The 22,177-nt window shown below is 39.8% G+C and overlaps 1 protein-coding gene across 1 annotated transcript; it reads left to right on the forward strand.

Annotated features, from left to right (window-relative positions):
* Positions 1-475: 475 nt before the first annotated feature.
* POPDC3 (popeye domain cAMP effector 3) lies at positions 476-3,493 on the forward strand (the record flags this gene model as incomplete). Its single annotated transcript, XM_084228088.1, has 3 exons — positions 476-960; positions 1,999-2,107; positions 3,123-3,493. 3 exons carry the CDS (start codon positions 476-478, stop codon positions 3,402-3,404), a joined length of 876 nt encoding a protein of 291 aa, XP_084084214.1. The 3' UTR covers positions 3,405-3,493.
* Positions 3,494-22,177: the final 18,684 nt, after the last annotated feature.

Genomic DNA, 22,177 nt, shown 5'->3' on the forward strand with positions numbered 1-22,177 from the left:
AAAATAAGCCATTAGCTAATCCTAACAAATACTAAAATTTCTGTAAATAATTTATTATTAATAAATATAACTAAATATACTTTTTATATTCTGGAAATTTACCATTTTGACAGCATTTATACTTAAATATTCTAACTCATAGAAAAAATGTCAACTTGGCATAAGTAATACCATCAATTCATCAAATAGACCTCAATTCCTCTTGTTTAATTAGATCCCTTATTTCCCCCACAGGAAACTGCAAAATATTTGTGGACAAGATCTAAATCAGGAGTTCAGATGAACTTAAAAAAATAGCATGGGAGTCTTAGCTTTTCAAGATCCCTATATGCCAAATCCTTAATCACAGGTGTTTGGACTTTCTCTGATTTTGTGAAGACTGAACAAAGCTGATGATGGAAAAGCAAAGGACCTAATGACTGGCTTTAGTATCATCTAATTTCAACTGAAAAGTGAATCAAATGATAAAACAACCATGGAAAGAAATTCAAGTTTATGGAAGAACCTAATAGATGAACACCCAGTCTGTACCACGTGGAAGCAAGAGGCTGAAGGAGCCATTTATCACCTTGCCAGTATTTTATTTGTAGTAGGTTTCATGGGTGGCAGTGGATTCTTTGGGCTCCTCTATGTCTTCAGTTTACTGGGCTTGGGTTTTCTCTGCTCTGCTGTCTGGGCTTGGGTAGATGTCTGTGCAGCTGACATATTTTCCTGGAATTTTATACTGTTTGTCATCTGCTTCATGCAGTTTGTTCATATTGCCTATCAAGTTCACAGCATAACCTTTGCCCGAGAATTCCAGCTGTTGTACAGCTCCATTTTCCAGCCTCTGGGGACCTCTATGCCTGTCTTCAGAACCATTGCTTTGAGCTCTGAAGTGGTTACTTTGGAAAAGGAGCACTGTTATGCCATGCAAGGGAAGACCTCCATTGATAAACTCTCACTGCTTGTTTCAGGAAGGTTTGTAGTCTTGGTTCTTGCATGTCTTCCTTTCATATTAGTTATTAGTTTGTGTTTCTTTTGGCTACATTTTTCTATCTCAGTATAGCATAGTACTGTGTAGAGTTAGTGCTCCGAGGCTCAAGAGAGTCTTTGACATGAGTCATGAATATAAGCATTTAGAATACATGGTATTATTTCCTTTAAGCAGGAAATAGTCCAGAGCCTTGATAGTCTTAGAAATCAAATGTATGAATTGATTGTTGTGGACATGCTATTTGTTTTCAAGCTGACCACTGAAAGTCAAGAAGAGGATGATGCCAGCTTGAATTAATAAAATTAATAGAATTAATGGAATACAAAGTAGTACATGTAAAATCTAAACAATGATAGGGCATTCTTTTAAATAATAGAGAAGATTTAAATTTCATGATCAGTTTTTTTCAATAAATTCTAGCCCACATGCTAAGGGGAGGGAAGGCACACTTCACTTATTTATAGATAGATAGATAGATAGATAGATAGATAGATAGATAGATAGATAGATAGACATACACATATATATATATACACACACATATATTGATATATGTGTATAATATGAGAGAAAGAATCTAAATTTTGAAAACAAAAAGTTTGGGGGGAGAAAGAAACAATAATATAATTACCCATATTTTCTAAAAGGTTACAGTTTATTATAGAAATATTTATATAATTATAAGGGTACTACTTTATGTTCTTCAGTGCTCTGCCTAATTTAAATTCTGATTAAGTGCAATAAAACTTTTGTTGAAATATAGACACATAAATGTACAGCTTGATGAATTTTCTGATGAATTTCACCTAATATTTCAGAATCCTAACTGTGAAGAACATCAGTGCATGAATCTTAGAGGAGATTTTGTCACTTGTTGTAATGTATGAATTTAATTTTTTACCCTTCAAAATTTTAAGAGCCAAAAAGGTCATCAGAAATCTGAAATATTGCCCCCTCTCATTGCCCACAATTATGTTTGCTTTCTCCTTCCCTCATAAATGATGTTCCTTGTGTTTGGGTAGGATGCGAGTGACAGTAGATGGAGAATTTCTGCATTACATTTTCCCCTTCCAGTTCCTGGATTCTCCTGAATGGGATTCACTGAGACCCACAGAGGAAGGCATTTTTCAGGTAAGGGATAACCAGACCATACAGTGAATACTGCCTCTTCCAAAGAGATAAACAATGCTTGTTTAAAAACAAACAAATAGGCAAGCAAACTAGCACATGTTGCAGGAATAGTTTATTTTTAACTCTAGAGTATGCTTTGCAGCATGTATGACTTCCAAATTCCATTTGACTCTTACTGATTCATTTAACTTTATAGGTCCAGCAACAAGAAGAATGGGCAATATATATGACAGAAAGGAGTCTATGATAAATATTCTTAAATCCCCCTTTTTTTAACTGCATAGATATGGGAATTAAAACATAGTTCATTGAGGTTTGACTGCCAGCTAAAAACTGCCAGTATAACATTTAGAAAAACACCAATAGGAAAAATCTGCTCTTAGACAAAAAAAGTGATTAAAAAATTTTAAATGTTGATGGAGTTGTTTTCTAGCAAATATAATGTTGAGTTTGCTAATCTGCTGCTACATCTGTTTTGAAATATGATCATTGCAATGGTTTTCTTGTGAATTACTTTTCCTGTAAGTTAGTACATGTAATATAGGGGTATGTTAAAATTCATATACCTATGGAAAATAAATATTTTCTATTAATAAATTTAATAAATAATATATAATAAATTTAATAAATTCTATTTGTACTACAAAAATTGAGTTAAGGTTAAAGGACCATAGTCTTCAGAATTGACTTAGAAATACTTCTCCACATTAGCTAACTTCACTATTTTTTAATATCACACTGCTCTCATTTCAGAAGAATGTAAAATATAGATCCCTGAACTTAGAAAGCAGATGAAGTGGAGACTGGCACAACATTCTGATTACTCATGTTCTAAACTTACATGTAATAATACATTTTGTATGTTGTAGGTCAGCAGGCTTTTTTCATCTAAAAAAAAGCAGCAAATGAAAGTCACTTAAAATTGGGAGCAAGAAAAAGTGACAGGATTTTCCTTGCTTCCCAATTTTTGTTTATATGTGGTCTTAGGGTTTTATTTTTGTTTTTGTTTTTTCAGGTAACCCTCACAGCAGAAACTGACTGTCGATACGTGTCTTGGAGGAGAAAGAAATTATATTTACTCTTTGCTCAGCATCGCTACATCTCCCGCCTGTTTTCAGTTCTAATTGGCAGTGACATTGCAGATAAACTCTACGCCTTGAATGACAGGGTATACGTAGGAAAAAGATACCACTATGATATTCGGTTACCCAACTTTTATCAAATGTCAAGTCCAAAAATGCCCAAATCACCCCTCACTGAACATTTTCGGAATTCCCGGCGGCATTGTGATCAATGATATTGATGTCAGAAGTTTTATAATTACAAAAAGACATTCTTCATCATTCCCCAAATGAAAGCAAAATATAGAAAATTGAGCTCACTAATATTTTTATAAAGCAAACTCATCAGCAAGGTGCCATTGCCAGCTGTTTTATTCATCTCAACTTCTGCATTGTAAATAAATTTTACAATTTTTTCATGTATTTCTTATTGGAATAATGGGGATGAATAACTAAGACCAGTTTGTCCTTTCCTGCATCAGAACTGGGAGAATGAAATTTTGCATTCGTAACTATTTTCTCAGTTTTATTCAAACCTGTTTCCTTGCCCTTTTGAGCTGAGCATCGCATCTTAAGAAGCAGCCCACAGATACTTTTGGTATAAGAATGGGTTGGCGATTGTCCACATCAGCACTTCCAGAATTCACTTTTTGCTATAACCTCTGATGAAAGCAAGATGTACTATTTTGATGGGCAGGAAATATCTATTTTAAATGTACAACTATTTAACATGACTAGAAAGCAGAATAAATGTAAGAGATGATAATGTGCCAATCTTGAAGACTATTCTATTACTACAAGTAATTCATCAGTTTAATTATACAATAATATTTAAAAAGAGGCAATTAGCGGAAAACAAAGCTGCATAGCAATTACCTAGTAAAAATAATACCTGTGAGCAAACACTAAACATATTGCACAGCATTTCAATTTCACATGTTCAGCTGAAGGGCAATAGGGAGGGGTTTGACTGTATTGGACTCAGTGAAAGATCCGCCCTTGACACAAACACCTGATCCGGCCTTATAGCCATTTTTCTTTCAGCTTTGTAAAGAAAAGCTTAGAGATGGAGGCCCAGTCACTGATCTGATACCTATCTTAGGGAGATGGGTTTTATGAAGATCCGGTGCAGGCCATGTTCTTTGGTAGGAAAATAAATCACACCTGTAACGAAGGTGTATGGCACTGAGGAAACAGAAATCCCTTTCCTCATAGAGCTTACATTCTGGTAAGAAGGGAAACAGGTGAGGGTCTCCCCTGTGGCACAGCGGTTGAGCGCTGGGTTGCGAAGCTGCCTGCAGCCTCTGCAGCGCCGGTTTGATCCCCGGCTGCTCCCCGGCCACCGGAGGAGGGTCCCACATGGCTCGCAGACCTCTCCTGCCGCCCGCTGCTCCCCTCAGCAGTGTACTTCGGTCCTTCTGCCTGCTCTGCTCCCCGCTCTGGCTCTGGTGAATTCTCTCACCCTCCCGTGCTTCTGACTGTACCCAGTGCTTGTATAAATAAATAAATAAATTAAAAAAAAAAAAGAAGGGAAACAGATGATAAGTCATAAAAACCTAGAATTAGAAAAAGATAGTGCCAGGAAAAAGATAAATCAGGGAGGGTGGAAAGAGAAGGACACTGAAATTTTTAATAGGGTGGTCAAGGAAGGCCTGAGTAAGAAGGCTATGTTTCAACAAAGATCTGACAATCACACAGATATCTAGAGGAGGAGCAAGTTCAGCAGAGGAAAGAACCAAATGAGGAGGAGGCTTTTAGGCAGAAGCAAGGTTGCCTGTCCCTGGAGGAGCTAGATGGCCAGCCAGGCTAGAGCAGAATAAGCACTACATTTTGCCCTAATTTTAATAGGATCCCTTTGGCTAGCCTGCTGAGACTAGATTGGGGGCCTGGGGGCACACATGTGGACTTGGAAAGATCTGTGTTAAGTGTGAGATGCCTACTAGACATTGAGGTAGAGTAGATAGTTGGATGAGTCTAGAGTTCAAGAGAAAGAAAGGTCTGGGTTGGAGATGGAGATTTGGGAGTATTTTGCATAGATGATATTTAAAGCCATGAGGCCAAATGAGAAGGCCAATGGAAGGAGTATGGATTCAGAAAAAGAATGGTTTAAGACCACTCCACTGTTAAGAGGATAGGAGATGGGAAAGAATCTCTAAAGGACCCAAGAAGGTAGAAAGTGAAGTAGGAAGAAAATCAGAAGTGTGGGGTCCTAGAGGCCAAGTGAAGAAAGTGCTCTAAGGAGAAGGGCGCAGTGAACAGTCCCAAGTAAGTCTGCAGGTCAGGTCATAGGAGCTCAGAGCTTGACCAGGACAGAGGTCATTGATGAACTTGACAGAAGTAGTTTTTATGGAGTAACCAGGAATTAAAACAACTAGTCGGCTGAAGTGAAATGAGAGGCAAGAATTTGGAAAGACATGTATAAGTTTTCAAGGATTTTTTAAATAAAGGGAAATAAATAAAGGTGGCATCAAGAGAAAGAATTTTTTTTTAAGACAAGGGAAATAATAGCATATTTCATGGTGATGGGAATGATCCAGAAGAGAAACTGAATTGCTGGAGTGATAATCTTGAGTAAGTGAGTGACGATGGATCCAGTGAACTAAAGCAGGAACAGGGACAATTAATTATAAGAAGAGAAAGAAGAATACATAATGTGCACTTTCTGGCAAGTGAGAGATACGATGGGAGCTTGAGAAAGTTTTCTCATGATTGCTTCTATTTTCTCAATGACCTAGGAAAGAAAGCAAGGAGGATGGGGGAAGAAGTAGTGGAGTTATGTAAAGTACATTACTTTTTCTGTATGTTAGCATCTGCTGGATGTGGGACAGTGTGACAAGGTCTGAATCATTAGTCTGGATGAGCTACTGAGCTATTCAAGTTTGGCATGAAGCAAAGAAATAGAGTGGGTTTCTTCTGTCTCATGCATGGTTGTCATGAACAGATGCAGTAGCAGCTCTCTGCCTGGTACAACTGAAGGCCTATAGAAAGCACCCACTGGCTGACTAGGGGGCTTCACAATGGGAGAAATCCTTTGAGTCTTTGAGATTTTGTGACATTAAATACTAAAATGCAGGGTATCCCAGATAGAAATCAGACTTTCAATTAGTACCAGCTAATACTTTAACAGGGGTTAGTTATCAGATAGCTGTCTAACCATAAAAGTCAACTGAGAACAAAGTCACAAATAAAGGATGTAGATCTTTTTGCTCATATGATGTGGCAGAGGGAGCATTTATATGTAAGTTTTCCAGAAACCCAACCACTTTTAGAGTGAGAAGGAAAGGGTACAAAGCTAACAAGGTAAAGGGATGCTGAAAGAAGGGTAAAGAGATGCTGTGAAAGCTGAAACCTCACCATCTCCACATTTTCATGGAGGACTGGCAAGTTCCCTTGGTATTAAGAGGGATAGCATTCTCCAGTACCTTCGTTTGCACTCAGGTTTTATCTTTAAAAACAAAAAATTAAAACCCCAATAGTGACCTCTATGTAGCTACTCTGTTTGGTATGCAATATCTAGCAAGCCACACTTTACAATCTCAAAATACTCTAATCAATGCAGAAGAAAAGAAACCACTGATATCCTGGGAAAGTACCTCTAATGTACAACATCATGGTGCACTTAAAATTGAATTTCCTTTTAAAAAATTGGGCTCAGCTTAATTGTTTCCAGCCCTAAATCCCTTCAGTTCTCTTTTATCAAAGATGATTGCTTTCCTGTGTTAAAAATGTTTTATGATTTTGTATACCAAATCATAAGTAAATGAGAATTGAGAATATGCAGACCAAGACAGTAGAGCATTATATAAAGTTCCAGGCTCTTGTGAGCCTGGGGCCCTTTGTGACTACACAAGTCAGGTCCCCAGGAAGCCAGCCTTGGCCAAGCATTGTCCCTATGACTTGAAGGAATTGGGGCGATTTCTTTGTGATTTTCTGTCCTAAATCTCACAGTCAGGAAAGACACTGAGAAGAGGCTCGGGGGAAAAGAAGTAGATTTGGCATAAAATGAACCAAAAACACCCTCACCCCAGTCACCAAGGCAAGTCCAAAGACTGCAGGCTTCTTTTGCACAGTTTGTACTTTTGGATATTTAGGGGCTTCCCAACCTCTGGTGGCTGGGGTGGGGGTGCTATTCCTTTGAACCTGATTTGACCTCTATGCAAATCTGAGAAGGAACCTGTATGATTTGCCCTGGATTCTGCACCCTTAGGAACTCAAGGTACTGACATTATACTGCCTTTGAGGGGCTTGATGCTCTCTGAGTGCTTATGGGTTAAAATGCTTATGGATTTCTCTCCTCTTTAATTAAGGAGCAGAAGGAAATTCTTTTGCTCTCTGCTCATCTGGATGTCATACTGTTACACTGCACAGAACCAGAAAGCAGAATTGATTTGACAGAGCTGTTACAAAGTGAAATCCCTCATTTAAGCTGGCAAGAGTCATATGAAATATGTAGTAGGCAGAGAGCACACATATTTATAACAGCAACACAGTAACACATTATACAACATTATGTATACTTGAGACTTCTGGTTTGACAAAGAGTAACATATATATATGTGGGATTGGATTTCATTTTCTAACTATTCCACGTTTCATTAAAATTCACATTGTTAAAGAAGAATTAACCTTCAGAAATAGTGTTCACAAATTAATATTACTTTTAATAGATGATAATAGTTTTTTTAATAATTATATAAATCAATGGGCCCAATTAATTCTATTATTTTCTTCATTCTACTATAATTTAACATATACATATCAGTAAAAATACAAATAAATATCAGTATCATACAGACCTATTATAATAAAATAATGTTTAATTTGATAGTTATGTGTATTATTTCAAGACCAAAAATCTTACAATGAAGAGATATGAAAAAAATGAAATATTAGTTAGTTTAGTTCTTAGTCATCTCACTATGAGTATTACCATCATTTTCATACTAGGTTGTATATTTGCATATAATATCAGCATGATTTGAACATAGATTTGACGTTTTATTATTATGCTAAATTTGACTGGTTTTAAAACCCACTAGCTATTAAAGATTGACAGGGAACATTTTTCTCTTTAAGAGCTGATGTTTTTGAGCTATATTTTTTCCCTTTATTTCAAGTTTTGGTGATCCAACTAAATGTAATTTTATTTTGTTTCTAGGATTCCAAATATAATGTTGTAACATAATTTATTATAGGACTTTAGCTCCATTGGATATAACATCAGATGTTCTGAGTCATCTAAGTTGAGATTAGCATGCATTAAATATAAAATTATCTCCCAAGTTATATTAATTACAAAACAATATCTTATATCTCTTTAACACAACAGTTTACAAAGCCTGTGCCTACAAATGATTTCATTTGCTTGTGCCTTGGAAGAATCACATTTTATGGATGAAGGTTAGAAACAGTGAATCACAGTCAAGGAAAGTCAGTGTACTTGCATTGTTCGCACTATACTGGCCATCTCCTGATGATGGTCCCAAGGGACAACAATAAGGGCAAGAACTAAAATGTCCCCAATCTGAATTGAAAGACCTCAAAGCCAAAATGCTAGTGATACATAATCTGTTAATGAAAGTATTGAGGAACATTATCCAAACATCAATCCTTCTTCCAAATTATTAGAAACAAGCTTGAGCTGCAAAATGGTTGACAAGTGAAATGTGCCATTAAATGTAACTCCATTAAAATAAGTATAAGCTTAGGGCCTCCCAGTGGCGCAGTGGTTGAGCACTGGGTTGCGAAGCTGCCCACAGCCACTGCAGTGCCAATTCGATCCCCAGCCGCCGGCAAGAGTCCCACATGGCGCGCAGACCTCTCCTGCCGCCTGCTGCTTCCCTCAGCAGTGTACTTTATCAGTCTGCCTTTTATGTTCCCTGCTCTGGCTCTGGTGAATTCTCTCACCCTCCTGTGCTTCTGACTGTACCTAATGCTTGTATAAATAAATAAATAAATCTTAAAAATAATAATAAAAAAAAGGTTTAAAAAAAATAACTGGTTTATATGATGGTCAAGCTTGGTCAAGCTTGGTCAAGCTTCTTTGATGCAGGTTTGTTTTTTTTAAAAAAGATTTATTTATTTATGCATACAAGAGCTGGGGTACAGGCCAGAAGTGTGGGGGGTGAGAGGATTCACCAGAGACAGACTGGGGAACAGAACAGGCAGACTGACCGAAGTACACTGCTGAGAGGAACAGCGGGCGAGTCAGGAGAGGTCTGTTGAGCCATGTGGGTTGCTCCCTGGCCAGCAGGGGGATCAAACTCGTGCTGCAGAGCCTGCGGATAGCTTCATAGGTTGCGTCTTAACCCCTCACGCCACCAGGGAGGTCCCTCTTTGATGCAGTTTTAAATAACGTCTTTAAATTCTGCATCTGTCCAGCTGCATTTCAGATATTTCCATGGCTCTCTGGAGATCACTCCAAAAAGTTTATTGGGAAGCTTCGTAAATCTCACCCTCAAGCTTTACCTACCACAACCACCTCCCCTTATGTTACAGGTAAGTTAATTCAGTGTCCCTTCTAGTGCTGTTTTCTCTCTTTTCTAAGAGAAAACTTAGATACAATGAAACTTTTTGAAAACTGAAGTTTCTTCAAATGGTAGCAGATGAGATCACCAAGATACAGAAGATATTTTTTGGTTTGATGTAAGTTGGAGTTTCTGAAGAATAGGGTAGTACTGTGGGATATAAACTGGTTCATCTGAGATAAAAGTTTAACCAAGGCACAAGCACAGTATCTGTTTCCCTAAGAAAGGGAATTATATTTTGAAACGTCCCTACCCATCTATGGTCATCTTTTAGGAACTGTGCCTGGCACTTTGTAGCTGCTTAGTAAATATTTGTTGAGTAGAAGGAAAGTAATTGCATCTGTTCCTGAATCTCCCCCAAATTTGACTTCAATTATGCAGTGCCATCAGTAGTTTTATCACGAAATAAAATACAAAATCTGTAATATAGTGTCATTTCTTCCCTTGATACAGAATTTTTATTTCTTAAATAATTTTCAAAGCAATATGTCTTGCTGATATTGTTGAAATGAGTTTGAGTAGTACTTGTTCAAAACACATAGCTATTATTTTTCAGGTTCCAAGATTACTCTATATGTTGAAAATTTGCAATCTTATTTAGTTTAGACTGATCTGCGTGTTTAATTTTTCTCAAAAGTATATAGCTCAGAAACTCCTCTCCCTCACCCAAAGCAGTTTGCATGCTTCAATTATAATTATTTTTTTCTGTGCAAAAAGCATCCTTGGTCCAATGAGTAAATGTGCAAAAGCTCATTAAGTTATTTTTGAAAAACAATGAATACAATGTGCAGCTGGCATAAATTGAGAAGATGCTCACCAGATATATGTGAAACACACAATCTTTTAACTGGTCAGTGGTCTCTGGCTCTCCCATCTCCTTTCCAATATTGACAGAAAACACTTGATCTTGCCACTTAAAAGTAGTTTCTTCTGATTTAGCCAATCATTTAAAAGTAATCCCTCATGGGCTTCAACTATAGTATAAAGCTATAATAATCAAAATGATATGATAATAGGACAAAACAGGACACACAGATCAATGGACTAGAACTGATCCCAGAACTAAGCCCACACCTATATGGCCAGTTATCCATGACAAAGGAGCCAAAAATATATATTGGATTGGAGCAAGGAAAGCCTCTTCAATAAATGGTGTTGGGAAAATTGGTCAGTCACAGGCAAAAGAATGAATGTAGACCACTATCTTACACCATACACAAAAAATCATCTCCAAATGAATAAAAAGCTTAGATATAAGACCTGAAATCATGAAATACATAGAAGAAAATATAGACAAAACACACTTTAGAGATGTGTTTGTGGATTTGTTTCCAGCATAAGAAAAACAAAAGAGAACATAAACAATCAAGACTACATGAGGGACCTCTCTGGTGGCACAAAGGGTTAAGCCACAGCACTATGAAGCTGTCCTCAGCCACGGCAGAGTTTGATCGCTGGCCAGGGTGGTGACCCACATGGCAGCAGATCTCTCCTGTCTCACCCGCTGCTCCCCTCAGCAGTGGATTTCAGTCAATCTGCCTGTTCTGCTCCCCGTTCTGTCTCTGGTGAATTCTCTCACCCTCCCGTGCCTCTGACCTGTACCCCAGTTCTTATATAAATAAATAAAATCTTAAAAAAAAAGACTACATCAAACAAAGAAGTTTCTGCACAGTGAAAGAAACCATCATTAAAACAAAATGGCAACCTACTGAAGGGGAGAAAATATTTGTGCAGACCTCTCCTGCCGCCCGCTGCTCCCCTCAGCAGTGTACTTAGGTCCTTCTGCCTGCTCTGCTCCCCGCTCTGACTCTGGTGAATTCTCTCACCCTCCTGCGCTTCTGACTGTACCCAGTGCTTGTATAAATAAATAAATAAATCTTTAAAAAAATCAAACAATTCAACAAAAACAAATAATCCAATCAAAAATGGGGCAGAAGGGTTAAACTTTTCCAAAGACCGAGATGACCAACAGGAACATGAAAAAGTGTTCATCATCACTTATCATCAGGAAAATGCAAATCAAAACCACAATAAAAAAACTACCTCACAACCAGTCAGAATGGCCCATATCAAAAAGATCAGAAACAAGTATTGGTGAGGATGTGGAGCAAAAGGAACCCTCATACACTGTTGTGGGAATGTAGACTAGTCCACTGCCTATGGAAAATAGTATGGAAGTGACTCAAAATATTACAAATGGATCTACCATATGACCCAGCAATTGCACTCCTAGGTATATACCCAAAGAATACAAAAACACTAATTAAGGGAAACATACACTCCTATGTTTACTATAACACAATTTACAATAGCAAAGCTGTGGAAACAACCTAAGTGCCCAAATACAGAGGAGTGGATGAGTGGATCAGGAAGATGTGGTATACATATTACATTGTGTATGTATATGACTAAGTGATCAAAAAGATAAACTCTTGTCATTTGCTAAAATACATCATGGATGGAACTGGAAGAGATTATGCTAAGCAAAGTAAATCAGAAGGAAAAGACAAAAGACCAGATGGTGTCACTTATATGTGTAATATAGAGAAACCAAAGGGTCAGATAAACCCACACTAACAACAAACCCTAGAAATCTGACTATAGAACTGAGGCTACCAAGGGAAAAGGGGAGGGAAAGGAGTGGGAAGAAAGTAGGGAGGCAACACAATGGACTGTGGGAACTGCCTATAGGTGATTATGGGGAAAAAATTCTGGCCATTGTTGAATGAAAGGACATTATTAAATGAGGACCTGATTTAGTCATACATCATTTTGCCTAAAGTCCAACTTTCCAAGAACCTATTGACCATAGTAATTTAGGATGTGCTGTGCATAAATATATAAGGGGTAGCAAATGATAAAAGCCATTGTAGGGGGTTATTATTCTGGAGAATCACATATCTGTAATAACACATTAAAAGATACAGGAATCACATGCCTACATATTTTCATTACAAATGTGTTAAGTGCCAAGCTATTTTTAATGATTTCATCATATGTCATCTTATAATGGTCATTAATAGTAATATTTTCTATTATATTTGTTTCCCACACAACATTATAAGAAGTTTTATTTCTTCACTAGACAGTCACATGATTTCCTGATTCACACTGGAATGCTCTAAGGCTTTAGTGGTCATTTCCTGAACTTACATTGAAGCAAGATGGACCTGCGACAGCTAACTTTTAACTAACCTTTTACTCACTTCTTGGTATGCAGCTCACTTCCTGGTATACAATTCACATATATACCAGGTATGTGATCATACAAAGTATACCAGGTATACCTGGTATACAAGGCGATCATGTCATATCTTGTATGTGATCATGTCATAGCTGACCATGTAAAACCATGATTTGCAAACCTACCCAGAACCTTGTAGAAACTAAAAGTGTATATAAGACCATAACTTCCTGCAAATGGGGTTCAGCCTTGGGATGGGAATCCAGTGAGCCAGCACTGGTGCAATAACCCTGCTTCTTGTTAGCCTTGGTGTTCCAGTTTTAGTTTGTGCTGCAACATTATATTCACTACACTTTTTCTTCACACTTAAAGTGGTGAAGTTCATATAAAAAGATATTAAGAAATCCCCAAGTAGTGATATGCAGTAAAACTGCATAGTGATATGCATAAAAATAATTTTAGATGTAGCATGTAAACCAAAATGGTCACCTGTCAGAAAAAGAGCTACCCAAAGTGCTTCTATTCTTCCAGTTTGCCAAAGAGAATGACCCTAAAAGTCATGCCTTTCAAAGTATGACCTTTTATCTCCTGCAGAGGTATGCAGAGGTCTCTATAGTTTTCAAACCAAATATCATCAGAATTCTTTTGTGTGGTTCTAAATTGTACTGAATAGGTCTGCTCCTGGACTGAAGAAATGTTTCGTTTTGTTTACCAGTTTAAATGCCAAATGATAAAACTGTTGGTATGTGGCTTATAAATATTTTATTAGGGTTTATATTTGCATTAAGCTAGAAAGATGTCTTATTTTCATGAATTTATTACAACAATTTAAGCAGTAGTAATAATAAAAATTTGCATTTAAATAATTCTTTTCTCCTGGGAACTCTTCATGCTTTTGCACATCAATTAATGCTGGATGGCAGTGGCATTATTCACAACTTGATTTTATTATTCCATCTTTATAATGCCTTGCTTTGGGTTTTGTTGCCAGCTCTATGTTAATTATCAGACTGGCTATTATCAGGTCTCACATTTACCTCCAAAACTAGTCCTTTTTTGAAGATAAATTGCAAATCAGAATGATATTGCTCAGTAGATAGTATGATTAAAAGTTCTGCTTTCACCAGATAAGAGATGAAAAGTTATTCCATGGCTTCATTTTCAATCAAACTCTTATCTAAACCATCAAATTTCATATTAGGAATTCTCAAGTTATTTTTCAATCATTAATAAGTGTTCCTTTTCTAACCACTGATTATCTCATATAAATAAGTTACCTACATACTAAAAAGGACAGTACCTTTTAAAGTGTCAGTCTCTGCAACTCAGGGGTTGTTGTGATCTCTTCTCTAAAAGCAGAAGTGCTTAACTTGGAATTCATAGGCAGGTTTCAAGCTTCTGTGAGTTTCTAGGAATTCCCAAAGGGAAAAGAACAAAAAAATAAGAGAGGTCATCACTTGGATTGCCAGACTTTAGAACCTGTCTTTCTGGAACTATTTGCCTCTGCCCTGCATCCAGTTTGGTTTTGAGGATCTAACCTGGCCCCAGCTTTCCCCCTGCTTTTGAACTTCTTTGGAAATTGAGTGGATATTCAGAGACACTTCTTGCATCCTCTTGCCATGCTTTTTAAAAATGTGATTCTATTATACCTGGTTATTCATAATAAATTCTTTCTCTTTGAAATAATTTCCTGAAAGATTAGGAAATCCCATTAAATGTCTCATCTGTGGCCTCATTTGCTATTGCTAATATTTAAAACAAATAATTCACATAAAATTCTTCTGTTTTAGAAGAAAAGCTATGTGAGAAAGAACCAAGGATTATCAAGCCTGGTTTTTAACATTACAGTCATTGCACATACATTTCTGCCAACCCTAAGATGGTGAATTACTGTAACTTAGCTCTGCCAATTGCCCATTTTCTAGAATCTATATTATTGCATATTTTATGAGTTTGCTTTTGAAACCAACATCTCATTTCTGGCTACTCCAGGGAAATCCCAAACCACTGGAAATTTTAGCATATACCAGTCTTGAAATTTGCAGGTTTTGTTTGAAATGTCGGAGTTTTACATATGCTATGTTCCATCTCTTAAAAACATATTAAAAAATGAAACTACAAATTAGTTATTTCATGTGTCCAGAGGCTATTTCAGCTATTTCATTAGACTAAGAAATTCTGATTACTGAAATTAATTTCTATTTATCATGTATCAGGTGGAGAAAACTTTAAGGGGGAGAGGAGACTATTTTGCAACCAAGAGCAAGATAATAGGTATTTTTTAAAAACAGTCTTTAAAGGTCAAAGCAATCCTGTTAACTTTCTTTTCCCAGTTTTACAGCAAGTAACTAAATCATAAAAGTTTAAATAATGATTTTACTGCATCCAGCTCATTAAATATAAAACTATGTTTCATATTCAGCTGTTAATTCCAAAGATGCTACCCTTTCACCTTCCTTCCCAACTCACTATCCTCTCCATGTTCTGGGTCACCTTCCAGAACTCTTTGTTGTGTGTCATTTCATTCAAGAGATGAAGCTTTTAGTAAAAGTTTATTGTCTAATGAATCGAATGCAATCCAGCTTTTGTAAAGGGAGCTTATCCCTGAATTTACTAGAAATATTTAGACATTACTTCAACCATTTTTTAAACTACAGGACTTGGGACACAGCAACTATATGAAAGTTTGTCCTCTTTTGCTTGGAGATGCTTCCTGTCTTTTATTTAGCTAAGAACACTTTTCCAGTGCATAAACTGGTTATTTTAAATACACAACCAACTGGGTCAATTTAAAAGGAAACCATACCTGTTTGAATGACTAAAATTTAAAAATCTATAATAAAATATGGCAGCAAGATGTGGAACCAAAGAAACATTTACTCATTGCTAGTGGGAGTGGGAAATGATATAGCCACTTTGGAAGACAGTTTGGCAGTATCTTTTTAAGTCGTTTCTCATAAAACAAACATAGTCCAACCATATTATCTAACAGTCATACTCCTTGTATTTACCCAAATGGGTCAAAAGCATGTCTGCTCAAAATCTTCCCCACAAATGTTTATACAAACTTTTTTCATAATTGCCAAAAAACAGAAGAAACCATGATGCCCTTAAACGAGAGATGAATAAGCTGTGGTGTGTCTACACAATGTAACAAACCCAGAGATAAAATTAAATGAGCTACCGCGACACGAAAAGACATAGAAGAAGCTTAAATGTATATTGCTCAGTGGATAAAGTCAATCTGAAAATTCAATATACTATATGATGACAACTAAATGACATTTTTGGGAAAGGCAAAACTATGAAGGCAGTTTTAAAAATAAGTGGTTGCAGGCCTCCCCTGGTGGCGCAGCGGTTGAGCGCTGGGCTGTGAAGCTGCCCACAGCCTCTGCGGAGCTGGTTTGATCCCTTGCCACCGGGCGAGGGTCCCACATGGTGCGACAGACCTCTCCTGCAGCGCCTGCTGCTCCCCTCAGCAGTATATTTCTTCGTCCAGTCTGCCTGTTCTGTTCTCTGCTCTGGCTCTAGTGAATTCTCTCACCCTCCTGTGCTTCTGACTGTGCTTGTATAAATAAATAAATAAATAAATCTTTAAAAAAAAATTAGTGGTTGCAGGAGTTAGGGTGGGGAGCATGGAGAGGGATAACCAGGTGGAGCAAGGGACAGTGCAACTACTTGATACAATTTATAATAGTAGGTATATATCACTACTAAAAGAACACTGTTCTCTTACAACACCTTTAATACAATATGTGTGGGGTTTTTTTCTCACACCAACCAATTTTCCACTGCTCCAGACAATTCAGTTCTCACACTAACTATCCAGAGTCAGCATGCACCCCCCAGGTTAAAGACTCAGTTCAATAAGACTGTTCCCCACATCAGATGCTGATTACAAGTAATGGGCCCCCAGGTTATTCACACTTCTGTCTGTCTGGCTACATATCAGGAATTCCCATGACCTTACCAACCTAAAAGCTCTTCCAACCTGTAGTTTAGGGGTTTTTTATGAAGGTATCATTACAAAGGCATGATCAATTACTATTCCAATTTCTAGCCCCCTTTGTCTCTCAGAGGATGGAGAGAGGGGTTGAAAGCTTTTAATTCAGGGTTTGGTTTTTCTAGTGATTTCTAGTGATTTTTTAGTCCCCATTCTGAAACTACCCAGGATCCCACACTAGAACAACAACAACAAAAAACTCCTGTCACCCAGGAAATTCTAAGAGACTTAGGAACTCCATGTTAAGACACCCCTATCACCTCCCATCAAGTAGGAAATTAAGATGATTTTAGGAGCACTATGTCAAGGATTAGAGTCAAAGATGAAAAGAATGAAAGGAAATTATAAGGGTCTTAGGACAGCTGTGTCAGGAACTGGGGACAGACACCAAATTTGTACTTCTTATACCTCAGGTGGCAAATCATACATTTGACAAAACCCATAGGATACAGGAGGAAAAATCCTCATACAAACTTTGTTAATAATTATGTATTAACAATTGCTCTTCACTTATGATAACAATGCAGGATGTTAATAGTTGGAGAAATTGAGCAGGTGACAAAAGGGGTATACGAGAACTATCTGCTCCATCAGCTAAAAACCTAAAACTACTCTAAGAAAACAATGTCTATTAATTTTTTTTAAAGGTTTCAAAAAAAAAAAAGGTTTCAGTTTAGTCACTTTTTAAAAGTCAGTAAAGCTGGTTGTCACGCTGGTCAATGAAAAAGTTAGTATAACATTTAAAAAGAAGAACTTAAATCATTTTATAATCCAAGTTTGACCAAAACTATTTGCTATGAGAACATATCATGTTGTGGTCTCCATTCAATTAGGAGCAACAGCTGAAAATCTGACATAAACCATGGGCAGATAAAGATAAGATAATGCTACTTAACATTATACATATACTTTTATTTTTATTTAAATATTTATTTATTTATGCATACAAGAACTGGGGTGTAAGCCAGAGATACGGGGCAGGGGTGGTGGTGAGAGGACTCATCAAAGACAGAGTGGGGAGCAGAAAAGGCAGATCTACTGAAATACACTGCTGAGGGGAGCAGGGACAAGGCAGGAGAGGTCTGCTGTCACCACATGGGTTGCTCCCTGGCCATAGCTTCATAGCACTGTCTTTAACCCCTGCACCATCAGGGAGGCACTAGACATACTTTTAAAATAACTGACTCCCTCTTGTCTTGTTTTATCTTCACAAAATTTATCCTACCTAAATTTGAAATCTCATCTGTGTTTTGTCCAGACAGTAAAAAGCAGACTAAGGTGCCCATAGAGGTAGAAATGATTGCTTATATTAATCTAAACTATGCAAACCAGAGATTTTGCAGAAGAGAATGGCTGCCCTATATTTTGTTATTTATGCTTCAAATCCTTTTCATTCTACACTTTTGGGCAAATTACCTCCTTGCATCAATTCAAAGAGTGTTCAGAATTGTTCAACAGGACCATTCCATGACCAGCAGAACATGGCCAAACCCTAATTTTCTTTGTCTAGATTCTTATTTTGAATTTTGTAGTATTCATACATGCATGGTAAGGAATTTAAACATTAAATTATGCTTTTACTCCTTAGATGGGTTATAGTGAGGAATTCAAGTTTAGTTCAGTCTACTCTCTCTGTGGAACACAGACTCAGAGAAAACATGGAATCTATCAGCCATATCAAATCTTAGGATATCGAGTCCCATGCTCTTTTCCTAAGACTATGCAATCTCTGTGCTCTAAATGCCTCATGGCATCCTTATCTGTTTGGTAAAGAGAATAACTGCTAAGTTCTGGAGTCTGGCTTCCCAAAAGCAGAACCTGGGTTCTCTAATTTTAATAAATGTTTTTAAATAATTACAAAGTAACATATAATCATTGTAGAAAATTTAGCATAAGAAACAGGAGGAAGAGCCAGAGAAGTTGGAAGAAAAGAAGAGGGAGATAAAGGAAAACAGGAAGGGAAGTAAGGAGTGAGGTGGGGAATTGAAATCATTTACAAGCTTATACTGAGGAACCCAATGTATCCATTTAGAGCTTATTATCATGGATGAATTGAGGCACTCTACACGCTCTTTTTTTTTTAATATTTATTTATTTATGCATACAAGAGCTGGGGTACAGGCCAGAGATGGGGGGGGGGGAGCTGTGTGTGAGAGGATTCACCAGAGACAGAGTGGGGAACAGAACAGGCAGACTGACTGAAATACTCTGCTGAGGGGAGCAGCGGGGGGAGTCAGGAGAGGTCTGCTGCTTCATGTGGGTTTCTCCATGGCGGGCAGGGGCTCCAACTCTTGCAGAGGCTGCAGATTGCTTCATAGTGCGGTGCTTAACCCCTTGCGCCACCAGGGAGGCCCAACTCTACACCCTCTTGCAACTTGTCTTTTTCTATTTAACATCTTCCCATAGGCAGCAGTGTAGCAAGAAGTAGAAGGTGACCAAAGGTGTGTTAACTAGTAAACAGGAGAGCAATCTCCGGAATCAGACAGCCGGATTCACACATCCTGGCTCAGGTCCTTACTAGCTGTAAGCAGGCCACGCGACCTCTCTGTTACCTCAGTTTACACATTCTAATAATGGGCACAAATTTACCTCACCTTGAGGCACTTCCGGGCGAGGGGAGGCGTGTGGAGGGGTGAGGTGTGGGGGATGTTCTTACCAAAAAACAGTTGTCCTCTCTAAGCAGTAAAGACTGAATGGAGCACACTTCCGAATCTTGTTTTCCAATGTATGGTCCCAAATCTACAAAATTCTTTTTTTTTTTTTAAAGATTTTTATTTATTTATTTATTTATTTATGCAAACACTGGGTACAGTCAGAAGCGCGGGAGGGTGAGAGAATTCACCAAAGCCAGAGCGGGAAGGAGAGCAGGCAGAAGGAACGAAGTACACTGCTGAGGGGTGCAGCGGGCGCCATGCGGGACCCTCCTCTGGTGGCCGGGGAGCAGCTGGGGATCGAACCGGCGCTGCAGAGGCTGCGGGCACCTTTGCAACCCAGTGCTCAACCGCTGTGCCACTGGGGAGGCCAAATCTACAAAATTCACGTGGCAAATTCGGGCGGAGTTTCGCCTCCGAGGAGGGCCCTACACCGCCTTTGGAATGCAAATACCCGCCAAGTACCCTTCTTTGAAAACAAACGGTGGCTTGTGTGAAGCCCTTCCCGCGGGGCCTCCGGGGCAGCAGCAGGGGCGGGCCTGCCCCCCTACCGGAGCCCGAGGGCGGCGAGTCCGGAGTCCCTGAGGACCTCTCCGCCCGCCTCCCGCGCGACGCTCGGGCGCGGAGCTGCGCGCCCTCCGGGGCCTTGGAGCGTCCCAGAGAGAAGTTCTACGAGTGGCCGTTCGACTTTGAGGGGAAATGGAGATTCTAGATCGTTCTCATTTCTCTCCCTGCTGAGACCCCAGTGCTCGAGTCCTCCCCGTCAGGAGGAGCTGGCGTGTGCCGTCTTTGGTACAAGACGCCGCCCGCGCCCCTCTCCTGCCCACACAGGGAAAGACTCTCGAGGCAGAGAGGGGGTGAGGGGGAACAAACCGTGAGGCAAACTAGCGGCGCTGCGGCCGCGGCGGCCCAACCCGAGCAGCCGCGCCGGGAGGTCCTGGCCGAGGCCCGGGCTCCGCCCGCCGGGGGGCGCCGGGGCGGCGGGCGCGTGCGCGATGCGGCCCCAGCCCCGGCCGCCGGCGCCGCGATGCCTATTTTAGTCAAAGCCGCGGCAAGCTCCGGGACACGGCGCCCGCCTGGGAGCATCTGGACATCGGCCAGCCGAGGGTTTCGAGTGGGGCGCCCGTCGAGCCCGTGTGCCGCGCGCCCCGCCGCTGCCGCCCCAAACTTTGGTCATCGCCGCCTGGCTCGGTGCCTGGAAGGAGCCAGGTAAGGCGCTGCGGGAAGGTGTCGCTGCCGTTGGGCTCCCCGCCTCACCCCCCGCGCACCCGGTTATTTGCAGCTTCGAGCTCCCGGGGCTAAATCGGGAAGTGAAAGTTGGATGCCAGCTCCGCAGGAAGCAACTTTGCTCGCCCCGGAGGCGGCTGCCTTCTCCTGGCGCGGGAGCCGCTCGGAGCCCCGCTTTCTGCCCCTCCGCGCCGGCCGCACCCTTGCGGGATTCCCTGTCCTTGGAAGCGGGGTCTCCCCCGGTCAGAGACCCTCGGGGGTCCGCTGCTGCAACTCTGCCCTGGCAGCACGGGCGCACGCGGGTGCTCGTACCCGAACGGGTGCCGTTCCCGCGCTCTGCCAGGGCGCAGCCTTCGTGAGCTCCCCCACTCCTCTCCCGGCGCCCCGGGTTCCGGAACCCCGAACCTACTTAGCCTGCTCCTCGCCCCCTGCAGGGCCAGCCGGTCCGCGCGAATGCGGAGCCCGGGTGTCGCCCCCAGACGCCGGGTGTGCTAGGTGGCGAGCCGCGTTCCCCCTGCGCAGCCCTCCCGCCCGAGCGCGCGGGGGCGAGAACAGGTGACACACACGCTCCTGTAAGGAGCCAGGTGAGCGGGACCCCTGGGGAGCGCTGTTGACTTGGTGGTGTAATCCTCTCCACTTACACAGCCCTCGTCTCCGAAGATTTGGGAACGAGTTGTGGGTCGGTCGAGTCGCAGAAACTACCTGCCTTTGGAGCAAGAATAAGTGCCAAAAGACTTTACTGTCGTTTTTTCCCTTCCAAAGATGTGCAGAAATTCAGTGAGAATAACGGAATGAATAGAGCACGACCTTTGTTCAAGGCTGTTATCTTTTTCGTTTTTGCAGTTTGGGAAGGTTAATGTTTAGTGTCACCATGTAGCTGTTGCCCTCGCTAAACATCCACTTGCTAACAACCAGCACACAGATTAAATTAAAGCAGGTAATTTGAGGAAATAAACTCTGAACTAATAAGAGAAAGATAGTTTCTCTTGATTTAGTCAGAAAATAATCTGAATGTTTGCCACTTTACCAGTCTAACAACCATCTCATTACATACCCATTCATTCCTATATAAGGAGAGTTCAGTGTGAGCAAAGGAATCTGAAACCAGAAAGATGGCATCTCTATCGGCATTAAGTAACGGAATATTTATTTATATGTAATAAATATAATATGAATTACTAATAGATTTTAGTATTGTTCTCCTTCCTGCAGAAATTATATTAATTCTGATTTCATTCTTATATAATTCCATAGTTATATAACTATAATAAATATATGAACTATATATAGCTCTAATAGGGAGTGGTACATCAAAATATGTTGCAAGATGATCCCATCTTTTTAAAACTGCATATGCCTATTCTCTGACTCTTGGGTCAGTAGGTCATAGATTGCTGTCATTTCTCTTGAACAAGAA

Source organism: Talpa europaea, assembly GCF_964194135.1.
Source record: "Talpa europaea genome assembly, chromosome: 2".
Taxonomy (NCBI): Eukaryota; Metazoa; Chordata; class Mammalia; order Eulipotyphla; family Talpidae; genus Talpa; species Talpa europaea.